The sequence below is a fragment of the Rhinoraja longicauda genome, chromosome 16 (assembly GCF_053455715.1).
Source record: "Rhinoraja longicauda isolate Sanriku21f chromosome 16, sRhiLon1.1, whole genome shotgun sequence".
Taxonomy (NCBI): Eukaryota; Metazoa; Chordata; class Chondrichthyes; order Rajiformes; family Arhynchobatidae; genus Rhinoraja; species Rhinoraja longicauda.
The window spans coordinates 25,671,710-25,684,027 of NC_135968.1; the positions used below are offsets into that span (position 1 = coordinate 25,671,710).

Below are 12,318 nucleotides of genomic sequence, written 5' to 3' on the forward strand. Positions count from 1 at the left end.
ATTCTACCGTACTCTGTCCTCAGTGAAGGCAACAGTGGAGAGAATGATGATTTTTGACAACAAACAAAACAACTTACCTGTACGAGAAGTGTCACTCCTCATGTGTCATCCGATGAGTCCCTACCAAACATTGCACTTTGAATAAAAGAAGTGCAGTTACTGCTAAGCTCCATAGGGAATGATCGCTGTACAGAGCCCTACTCTCTCGATGAGGAAGGACTAGATTCTGAAGCAACAGCCTGGCAAATGCTTCACAGATGCATTGTTTAAAGAGGGGACAATAGTGTCATTGATGCATTGGAAGAGAATGTATTGAATTGATGGTACAATGAAAGACATAGCTTTCACCGAGTTCTTCACTGTTCCCCGAAGACTCAAAAGACTTTTCCCAATTGAGTATACTATGGATGAAATACAGTCACAGAGCCATGCAGTGTGGAAACAGACCCTTCAGCCCCACTTGCTCACATTGACCAACACAACATCTGCACTAGTCCCACCTGCCTGCGTTTGGCTCATATCCCTCCAAACCTATCCTATCTATGTACCTGTCCAAATGTTTTAAACATTGTGATAGTAGTTGCCTTAACTCTGGCAGCCTGTTCTGTTAATCCACCACTCTTTGTGTAAAACAAAAGTTGCCCATCAGGTTATTAAATGCAGCCTACCATGCAGAACCTTGTCAAATGCCTTGCTGAAATCTATATATGCAACCCCTACAGCTCCGGCCTCATCAACCTTTTTGGTCACATCTTCAAAAACTCAATAAGATTCATGAGACATGATGTTCCACGTACAAAATCATATTGACTATCCCTAATCAGCCCTTGTCCATCTAAATTCAAGTATATTTTTTAACAAAAAAGATTTAACAATTATAATGACCGCATGAAGATGTAACTTGTCAAAATCTGTCAGTGCTATTGGGGTAAAAATGAGAAGGAACCTTTTTCCATTCATAAGGATCTGGGCATTGGCAGCTTGTAAAAATGGTACCCCATTCACACAATATTTCCATCACCACCTGGAAACAATTTTATAATTCTTCTTGGTGTGCAGTGGAAGTAAGTGTAGAATGCACTATTCAATCATCTTAAAAACAGACCACTTCCAAATTTGGAAGAGGGATGTCTGATGAGATAATTTTTGTGGGGCCAGTGAAAGTCTCAAGAATTGAGCAGCCTCCTGATGGTATCTTTTATTCTCCACCCTTTCATCCAGTTATTGTCTACCATCAACACCCACCTGACACCGGCGCCCATGCCTGACTCCTCAACCACCAACACTAGATGGGTCTTCAGAGGAAATGCTGAACATTCTACTCTCTTTTGAGCAATAAGATGGCAGCCACGTGTACAATCAGTTTATCAATGACAAAAACCATGATAGGAACATGCTGTCCACATTTGGCCTGCTATTTAACCCATGCCCAATGCTATTTCATGATCCCTTGTTCTTGGAAAGTGCCTTGACCTATTTTCAGATAGGCAGTAGTTCCGTTTTGTTGGATAGGTTTATCTAGATAAATGTGACTAGCCATATTACTTGCTGGAGAAATGGTTGTTTGTGTGCTGGCTGTGTTAGGGAATAAAATAACAATGGAAAAGCACCTTTATATCATGGTTTGAAAGAGTAAATTACCTTGTATAACTGTGGGATCCTCAAATCCACAGTAGTGAGAAAATGTTAGCCATTCACAATCAGGACCAGACATATATTCTGCAGGGAAGTATTCAAAATATATTTATATGGTTTCAAAAGCCTTGAAATGATTGTTAAGAGGTTTTATAATAAAATAGTGCTGAGATAATACTCATGGCCAAGAAATACAAACACATAGTGATGTGTTGTTCAGTAGCAGATCTATGAAAATTGATTATTTCCAGAGTTTAACATGATTGCAATGATTTATTTGCGAAATTGAGAATAGGCAGACATCTGAACATACAAATGCTTAAAAGCATGACTGCCAGAATCAAAAACAGATATTTTTCCTGATAATATCAGTCTCCTGAATGGACCTCTCAAATATTAGAGATAAATTCCTGATCTTACAATCTATCTCATTACGACCCTTACACTTTTATAAATCTGCACTTTGCAGGTGTTGGTCCTGTTGTTGGTCCTGTGATCTGCACTTTGTTGGTCCTGTTACAGTAAGAGACTCAAAAAAAAGCAGGGAAGTAAGAGAAGCTGTGCAAGTGGTCCTCTCAATGATAGATTGTGACCTGATCAGGAAGCAACACAATTAAAGCTCTGGAATTACAAGAGTGCCAAATGACAGGTAACCTTAGGGCAATGTGACGTAACTTCCCAGGTATGACTCTCAGGATGAAGAATTACATTAATCCATGCACATCTGACATTTAAATCATGTCACTGGCATAGACCGTATTTCATGGCTAGTATTGGTAATGGTTTATTAATGTCATGTGTACTGGGACACAATGTTATCTAGGTAGATTATACCCTATATGAGCACATCAGGTAGTGCAAAAGAGAAAACAAACAGAGTGCAGAATATACTCTGCACTCCTCTCAAACTCCTGTTCATTCCCTAGCTCCGAGCTCCATTTTACTGGAGCTGGGAGCTACCAAGGTCCTAACTCGACCTCTGTCCCGTGACCTCCAGCTTGAGCCCTGACATGACTGACTGAAACCCTAAACTATCCCTCTTCTTGACAAAGGTCCAATTTGAGTTTTGAATCCCAAATGATGCCGTGATGAAACACCTCACACCCAGCTGTGGTCCTCTCTCCATGTATCCCGAGGGCACAGTGGAGCAGCGGTAGAGTTGCTGCCTATGGGTGCTGTCTGTACAGAGTTTGTACATTCTCCCTGTGACCATGTGGGTTTTTCTGAGTTTCCTCCCACATTCCAAAGACGTACAGATTTGTAGGTTAATTGGCTTCTGTAAATTGTCCCTGGTGTGTAGGATAGAACTAATGTACAGACGATCATTGGTTGGTGTGGACTCGATAGGCTGAAAGGCCAGTTTCCACGCCATATCTCTAAAAAAAACCCTGCCTCAGTTCCTTTCTGAGACTTTTCTTTCTGCTTGAAGACTTTACAACACTTCCTGACATGTTGGACATCAGGGGGTGGCTGGATTTTGTGCAGTGTCCCACTAACTATAATTGGTGTTGCACTGTCACACACTGATCATGCCTCCCTCAGCACCAATCCATTTCTGTTGGGGGAGTCCAGAACAAGGGGCCACAGTTTAAGAATAAGGGGTAGGCCATTTAGAACGGAGATGAGGAAGAACTTTTTCAGTCAGAGAGTGGTTAAGGTGTGGAATTCTCTGCCTCAGAAGGCAGTGGAGGCCAGTTCGTTGGATGCTTTCAAGAGAGAGCTGGATAGAGCTCTTAAGGATAGCGGAGTGAGGGGATATGGGGAGAAGGCAGGAACAGGGTACTGATTGAGAGTGATCAGCCATGATCGCATTGAATGGCGGTGCTGGCTCGAAGGGCTGAATGGCCTACTCCTGCACCTATTGTCTATTGTCTATTGTCTATTGTCCATTAAATCATAACAAATGGTTGTACAACAGCATTGATCTATTTCCAAAACAACATTAGCATTTTTACCCCATCCATGAAAACATTAATGTTTCCACTGATAGAAAAACTCTTAACAGTCCTCTATCCCATTGTTCAGAAATCCTGGTGGTTTGGCAACTGGTTCACCAAAGTTGTTTCTGTGGCCCCTTGAAAGACACCAGGGCCCTGTTTCCCTAACAACCTTTACACTCACTGTGGCATAGTTTCCTGCTCTCCCTTTAAGGACACAGGTGCCCTGTTTTCTGTCCTCCTTTTAAACTCATTGCGGCCTCATTTCCAATGCTCACCCAGTTCTGTTCACTGTGCTCCCTTTATACTCAATGAATTTACTGAATCTTTATTACAGATTTGTCTACAAAAATAGTGACTAATATATATATTGGCGTATTAACAGGAGTAATGTCCAATAGGCTGGAAAATCTGCCAGCGTTGCTTCACTGTAGTTGCCAAGATGCCGGATTATTGGAGCTTTAACGTTGACAGTAGTTGTTGATATTGTTGATAAGACATTACTTTCAATTCCAGGTGGTCCTCATGGTTCCATAGGAGTGGACTATGAATTTGAAAAGCTTCTCTGTAAAATTTTTGGGGAGGATTTCATTGATCAGTTTAAGATCAAGCGCCCAGCAGCATGGGTAGATTTGATGATAGCCTTCGAGTCTCGTAAAAGAGCTGCTGCTCCAGGAAGAACCAATCCACTCAACATCAACTTGCCTTTCTCATTCATCGATTACTATAAGAAATTCCGAGGACACAGTGTGGAACACGCCCTGAGAAAAAGCAGGTATGTGAGAACTTACAAAAGTACTCAACACTTTAATTTTTATGACATTGGTTTGTTTTGCTAGTTTTTGTAAGTATCTTAACATTCATCAGTCTTCCCTTTCAGGTTTAGTTTTAGAGATACAGGCCCTTCACCTTGCCTATGCTGACCATCGATCATCCATTCACGCTAGTTCTATTTTCTCATCCAGTCCTGGCACACTAATGGCAATTTACGAAGACCAATTAACCTTAGCCCTTCTGATCAACCCAAACATGCTTCAGTAGATATAGTCTCATGGCTCCCTGGTTTGACATCTTGAAAGGTGGAGGGGTCTATGTCCAGGCCAAGCAAATACAAGTGGTCTATGAATCCCATAACTTACATGTGCCTTCTGCTTTGTCTGGAGTACAGCAGCAGAGGCTGGGCACAGTCTTTTGTTAGTGCCATTTAACACATTAGTGTGAATGACCCTTACACAGTGGGATAGCAACAGGGTGAGATGAGCCATTTTACCTTCCCATAGTCTTTTTTTAAATGTTATTGTTCTCTTCCAGTTAGCAATGAATTGGGGCAGAGCAATTGGTGACTGGTTAAGAGGTTTTACACCTCATACTGTTCAATCTCTCAAAGGCTATTCTAATTACTCCGGCAGTGTGAATTTTGTAAAGTGGTCATCCCAAGGAATGCTAAGGATGAACCCGGATGCAATGAACGCATTGTTTAAGCCCACAGTTGACCATATCGTCCAACATCTACGTAAGTACAAAGTTATTTTTGGACTAAAGGTTATTAGATGTGATTAAAGTTTGATTAAACGTTAATTTCGAGAGCATTAATACATGCAAACATAAGATCAAGTGTGAGCTATTTTGCTGCAATCGCCTGTTCAGCTAAGCAAAGAGCTTGTGATATAACCTGATATGCCCATCTCTTCCCCATGTCCCTCGATCCCATGAGTAAATAAAAGTCATTCATTCACAGATTAGATTTAAACAACAATTAACCTGTGATTGATTGCCATTTGTGTAAGAGTTGTAAAAGTACAGCATTCTCTGTGAGTAGTGTTTCCAAAAGATCTGGCAAAAGTGCTTTGATCATGCAGGAGATGCAGGCTAAATGTTCCTGATGCTGGGGGAGTCCTGAACCAGGGGTAGGCCATTTAGGACTGAGATGAGGAAAAACGTTTTCACCCAGAGAGTTGTAAATCTGTGAAATTCTCTGCCACTGAAGGCAATGGAGTGCCTTCACTGGATTCACTGGATGTGTTCAAGAGAGTTAGATTTAGTTCTTAGGGCTAAGGGAATCAAGGGATATGGGGAAAAGGCCAGAACGGGGTACTGATTTTGGATGATCAGCCATGATCATATTGAATGGCGGTGCTGGTTCTAAGGGCCAAAGGGCCTACTCCACCTATTTTCTATGTTTCTATGCCTCTAGTCTTTAGCTACCCAAAGATAATTTTGAGACTAAAATACTTTTTTAGAGACTAAGAGATTTAAAGGTGGAAATTTTCTTTCCACTATTTAACATATCAGTTTCCCTTAATACCGGGAGGTTTAATTAAATCACCCATTAACCTTCTAACTTCCAAGTATTTATTTCAATTTCACTGACGAGGCAGTGTCTTTTGCCTATCCCTAATTGTCCTTGAGCAGTTGATGGTGAGCTGCCTTCATGAACACCAGCAGTCCTTCTGCTGAAGGTACTCCCTTGGGGAAGGAGGTCCAAGACATAGACTCAGTTAATATGAAGGATCAGATACATACGTGATAGGAGTAGAATTAGGCCATTCGGCCCATCAAGTCTACTCCGCCATTCAATCATGGCTGATCTATCTCTCCCTCCTTACCCCATTCTCCTGCCTTCTCCCCATTACCTCTGATACCTGTACTAATCAAGAATCTATCTATCTCTGGCTTGAAAAATATCAATAGACAATAGACAATAGACAATAGGTGCAGGAGGAGGCCATTCGGCCCTTCGAGCCAGCACCGCCATTCAATGTGATCATGGCTGATCATCCACTGACTTGGCTTCCACAGCCTTCTGTGGCAAAGAATTCCACAGATTCACCACCATCTGACTAAAGATATATCTTGTCAAGTTGGTGCACAACTTGGAATGACTTGGAACTCAGCTCTTTGATCTTGTTTGGACCAAGTCGATGATGATCTATGTGGTCCTAGTGAAACCGGAAATGTGCATTGGCGACTAGGTTTTTGTAGAGCATTTTTGACAACAGCTTCTAACATGTTGCTGAGAGTTTGCTAATTGAACTAATTTGTTAGAATGCACTTTTGTGAAGGAATCATGCTTGTGCAATTTTCCACAATGTCAAGTGGGGTTGCAACCTACTGGAACCGCTGGGCTAATTCTGCTCTTCAGTACCACAACTGAGATGTTATTTAGATTTTTTTTTTAGATTTAGAGATACAGCGCAGAAACAGGCCCACCGGGTCCGCGCCGCCCAGCGATCCCCGCATATTTACACTATCCTACACCCACTAGGGACAATTTTTACATTTGCCCAGCCAATTAACCTACAGACCTGTACGTCTTTGGAGTGTGGGAGGAAACCAAAGATCTCGGAGAAAACCCACGCAGGTCACGGGGAGAACGTACAAACTCCGTACAGTACAGCACCCGTAGTCAGGATCGAACCTGAGTCTCCGGCGCTGCATTCGCTGTAGGGCAGCAACTCTACCGCTGCGCCACCGTGCCGCCGTTTAGTCCTGTAGCCTTTGCTATATATTTAGTTCTCGCAAATGTTTCAGCTTTTATTGTTGCTCTAGATATCATTCTCGAGACCCAATCTATCATTTCTATGGTGTCTTGCCCAGAGGTGTGTATAATACTTTAATTATGGACCAGCCAGAACTTTGTACTGGTGGAGTATATATTTTAACCCAGTACCATGTTTAGTCAGCATTCCATTTGACATTTTAATTATCTTCTATACATAGAGGACATTTCATGATTTTCGTGCACAACTACCCAATGCATATAATTTATGAATTCTCTAACATAAACAAAGTTATTTTATCTAATGTGCAACACTTTGGTAACATGAAAATGCATCACCAATATCATTTTCATTTCAATTGTAATGTGACATCCATTGTTGTTATCACTGTCTATAAATCATATCACCCTTGTGGGGCATTTTATCAGGAATCTGTCTGGATAAAGCAGCAATAATGTCCAAAGCATGATACATAACAGATTTGGCTGTCACAACAAAGAGTCAGAATGGGCAGAAAATGTATATCTGGGTTGCAGATAAAATGTTTCTAATAATCACAAGAATCTGGAAGAAATTTCCCTCTCTCCTCCTTCCATAATGGTTTTTCTCATAAATCATTTTCAATGCCTTTTGAGAAAGACACAAATGGTCTTAAATCTCGAGTCGGTGCACACATTACATCACAGGCTTGCCAAGAAGATTAATCTCCAATACTCTGAATGCATATTTTTGTTATCTATCAAAACAATAACCAACATTTCATGCATTCTTTGATTGAGTCGATATATGTTCAACTGACATCTACTGGAAAGGAAGATGGGAAAGTCCTTCTGAAAAAGCCCAACCCCGACATTTGTCTTTCAGATGTTTACTGACTTTCGTGTGCATATTACAGCATTTCCTGTTTATACATACAACACATCAGCCACATTCCATTGAGACACTGCAAACCATGATGATGATGCAAGGCAAAGTCCTGTACATTCAAGGTTTTATCCAAAAAACAATTTTCACTCATAATTATGGATTGAAATTTATCTTAACATGTTTATGTATTCATAATAAAAAACGTTTTAATGACCAGATATACATCGCACTCACTCCTCAGAATTTCTGACATAGTTTCATTAAGCAATATCATGTACATATGACATGCCACAACAGACCTTAAAGCCATTGTCAATCCTTGTCTTGTATTTTAGAGGTGTTAATTTAAAATGTTTAATATCTTCCTTTCAGAGATTCCCTTCAACTGGTGAGAGATCATTAGTTTGTCTGTTCCATTGGTCCCATAACTTCACATATATTAATGTTTCAATGGGTGAATTTCTTTCTCACTAAGCATTCTTTGACCTAATTAATCTCCTGGCAATGGAACCACCAAAGACCAAGCAAATCCTCATTGAATAAATGAATAAATCGAGTCAATTATATGTAATATCTTCAGTCCCATTACAGAGACAAAAGCATTCCTTTACAAATCCATTTGGCAGAAACAATTTTATTAATCGTGTTATTAAGACTGCCTTATCTAAGGTCAAATGAAAATGTAATACAGAAAATCATAATAAAGAGGCTCAACTGTGTTTCACAAGGGAGTATTTCTGACGCATTGCTTTTTCTCTCCAGTTAATCTCTTCCAGAAGCCTGAAGTGTCAGGTTTAAAGTTCCTGTTCTTGGTGGGTGGATTCGCCGAGTCACCTTTACTTCAGCAGGCCATTCAGTCCAACCTTGCCGATAAGTGCCGCATCATAATTCCTCATGATGTGGGACTCACTATTCTGAAAGGGGCAGTACTTTTTGGGTTGGACCCCACTATAATTAAAGTGCGGCGTTCACCACTGACCTATGGAGTTGGGGTGCTAAATCGATTTGTGGAAGGCAAACACCCCACTGAGAAGCTGCTGGTTAAAGATGGCACTCGCTGGTGTACTGACGTGTTTGACAAGTTCATCACAGCTGACCAATCTGTGGCACTTGGAGAGACTGTCAAACGCAGTTATACTCCAGCAAAGCCATCCCAAATGATTATAGTGATCAATATTTACTGTTCAGAAAATGATAATGTTAACTTCATCACTGATCCCAGTGTGAAGAAGTGTGGCACTCTTCGACTTGACCTAACAGGAACTGATTGTCCATCACTGCCAACACGAAGAGAGATTCAAACTTTAATGCAGTTTGGAGATACTGAGATTAAAGCAATGGCTGTTGACATTACCACTTCCAAATGTGTCAAAGCTGGCATCGATTTCCTCAATTAATAAAATGTCAAAGTCACCCAAAAGCTCTGGTGCCCTAATTCAGAATTATTGATTACATCTAAAACAGGAAATCATCATTATAGCTCAGGTTGGGAGTTCACTGTAAACAAAGTCTAACAGTGCCAATCACTTCACCATGCCACCGGAATGCCAAAAAATCTTCCCCTCCCAAAATGCCACATGTGTGCAGAAAGGTGATCAAGTATATCTATACTTCCTGAATGTAATTTAAGTTTGCTCTGGCTTTAAAGAAAAAAAATGGCAGAAAGTTGCTTGGGGAATGCTACTCTATATCACAGCCTGCTTAATAGTATTTACTTCCTTAATGTATACTGTACTGATATGAAGTGCAGATGTGGTCATGCAGTAACTTAACACATATTGCACTTATTGCACTGATTCTGTTGACAACATAAATGGACAAAGATTAAAATGTTCATGATTTCTTTTCCTAACTAACCAAACCAATGTTTATTTTTATTTTTGTATATACAGTACAATATTTAAAGCATTGTACATACTTTTATTTCAAGTATTAAAAGTATAAATATAAAATATTTGATTTTGTTACATTTATTGTAACAATGAGTTGCAATGAAAGAACATGGTGGATGTTTGATTTGTAATTGCAGCCTACGCTTCATGTATAATCGCTTGTATCCATCAATGTTTGAATTGAAGATGTTAATCTTTCCAGAATATTCTTCTTGACATTTACTTCCTTAATGTATACTGTACATTTGATAATTGCTTCATTTTTTCAACTGCAGACAAAATTATCAATTGATGTGGGTATAAAATGCTGAATTCCATAAACACAATCGGATGTAATGCACCAGTGATTGCCTTGTCCCTTGGCACTTCCTGATGTAAACACAATAAAAGTAACACATTCTTGACACCATTTGTTGACTTTATTGAATTTTTACTCTTTTGGGCAGTAATTGTCTTCTAGGTTATTTCAAATAAATGCCTCTTGTTCATCTGTGATCCAAGAAATTGAGATGGTTTTTGCTGGTTGACATTGACATTAACAATGTGACAATAGTTCACCTTGGTTATTGATGGTGGTTGTTGTTTAGTAAGCAATTATGATCCCCGTTCAGGTAATTATCATTGTGCCTAATATTTTTAAATGCTCTGAGGAAATCACACTTATATTTTGGCTCTGAAGTTCAACAGCACCATCATCTGGTCAGTTATGTACCCAACAGCTAAGATTCCAGGAAAATAGAAAGCATATTCCGATTCAGATCAGTTTATTACCATATAGGGTGCAAAGAGATTTCTTGTTAATGTGAATACAATAATGATAAATGCAACAATAAATACAATAATTACAAAACAGCAAAATTTAATTAGTTTTTTGTCATGTACAGTGAAAAGCTTTTTGGTGCATGCTATTGAGTCAGTGGAAAGATTATACATGATTACAATGGAGTCATCCACAATGTACAGAAACAGGATAAAAGGAATAACATGTAGTGCAAGGTAAAGTCCGATTAAAGATAGTCCGAGGGGTCTTCAAAAGGTAGATGGTAGCTCAGGACGGCTCTCTAATTTTTGATAGGCTGGTTCAGTTGCCTGATGACAGCTGGGAAGAAATTGTCCCTGAATCTGGAGGTATGCGTTTTCACACTTGGTGCAAGTGTGAAATGGTACAAGATTATATTGCAATCTAAGGAATTATAGTGCAAGGAAAATATTAAAGTATAATTGCAGGATAACCGAATGAGGTAGCGTTAAGAGTAATGTGGCAGCCCTGCCAGAAAAAAGTGATTGTTTCATGAGAAAGAAGCAGTGGGGGAAAAAGCTGATTTTATATCTGCCTTTCAAATTCCTGTATCTTCTCTCAGTGTAGTTGAGAGAAAAGGGAGTGGCCAGAGTGGCAGGCATCTTTGATGATATTTCCAGCATTCTTGAAGAAGGAAGTGATGAGCCTGTGATTGACTGGGCTGCGCTCACCATTCCCTGCAGGTTCAGGTGGTCAAAAGCATCAGCCTGCCATACCAGGCTGAGAGGCGTCTTGTCAGAATATTTTCTATAATAGTGGTTGATGTATGGAACGAGCTGCCGCAGGAGGTAGTTGCGGCAGGGACTATTGCAACATTTAAGAAGCAATTGGACAGGTACATGGATGGGACAGGTTTAAAGGGATATGGGCCAAATACAGGCAAGTGGGACTTGTGAGGATGGGACACATTGGTCCATGTGGGCATGTTGGGCAGAAGGGCTTGTTTCCACACTATGATGCTATGACTCTATAAAACATCTGCAGAGATTTGAGATAATCCTGGTAGACATGTTGAATCTTCTCTGACACGTAGAAAGTAAATATGTTAATGCACATTCTTGATCAGTGTGAAGGGACTAGATTAGGTTGCTCATGTTATGGAAGCAAAAGAGCTTGATCATCTCGAAGCATCTCCATTGATGAGAACAGGGTTGTGTTCACCCCTCACTTCGTTAAGTCAACAATTAAATCTTTCAACTTGCTGATATTAAGGGATGTGTTTCTCTTACAACATGACATAAGGTTTGCAATCTGTTTCTTATAGACTCATCGTTGTTGTTGATGATTGTTGAACTTAAATCTACTTGACATATTTTGCCATCCTGTCATGGATGTACAGGGAGTAGAGCAAGGGACTAAGCACACATTCCTGAGGGACACCTATATTGAGGGTCAGCATGGAGAAAATATTATAATCGATTCCAATTAACTGTGGTCTGCTGTTCGAGAAATCCAGAAGCCATTTGAAGATGGTGGCCCCAGGGCCAAGGTCAGAGATTTAGTGATGACCTTATTCAGAATTATGGTGGTTGAGCTGTAGTCCAGAACTGAACGTGGTACAAGAGGGATAGTGTCCTCTTTAGACCTATTTTTCATTATATGGCAATAAGAATCAATCTTCCTATTGACACTTTTGGCAAAAATGTACTTTTCCTAGGGTTATTCCAGATTTATGGAATTTGAGTTGG

At 40.0% G+C, this 12,318-nt stretch overlaps 1 protein-coding gene across 3 annotated transcripts in view; it reads left to right on the top strand.

The window, feature by feature from the left end:
- hspa12a (heat shock protein 12A) overlaps positions 1-10,237 on the top strand; it is an 81,403-nt gene extending 71,166 nt beyond the window's left edge. For all 3 annotated transcript variants that reach the window (XM_078413446.1, XM_078413445.1, XM_078413444.1), the window contains 3 exons: positions 4,089-4,347; positions 4,982-5,085; positions 8,702-10,237. In XM_078413446.1, the coding sequence (XP_078269572.1) occupies positions 4,089-4,347; positions 4,982-5,085; positions 8,702-9,336 (998 nt within the window). In that variant the 3' untranslated portion in view covers positions 9,337-10,237. The remainder of the gene's footprint in view (positions 1-4,088; positions 4,348-4,981; positions 5,086-8,701) is intronic.
- Positions 10,238-12,318: the final 2,081 nt, after the last annotated feature.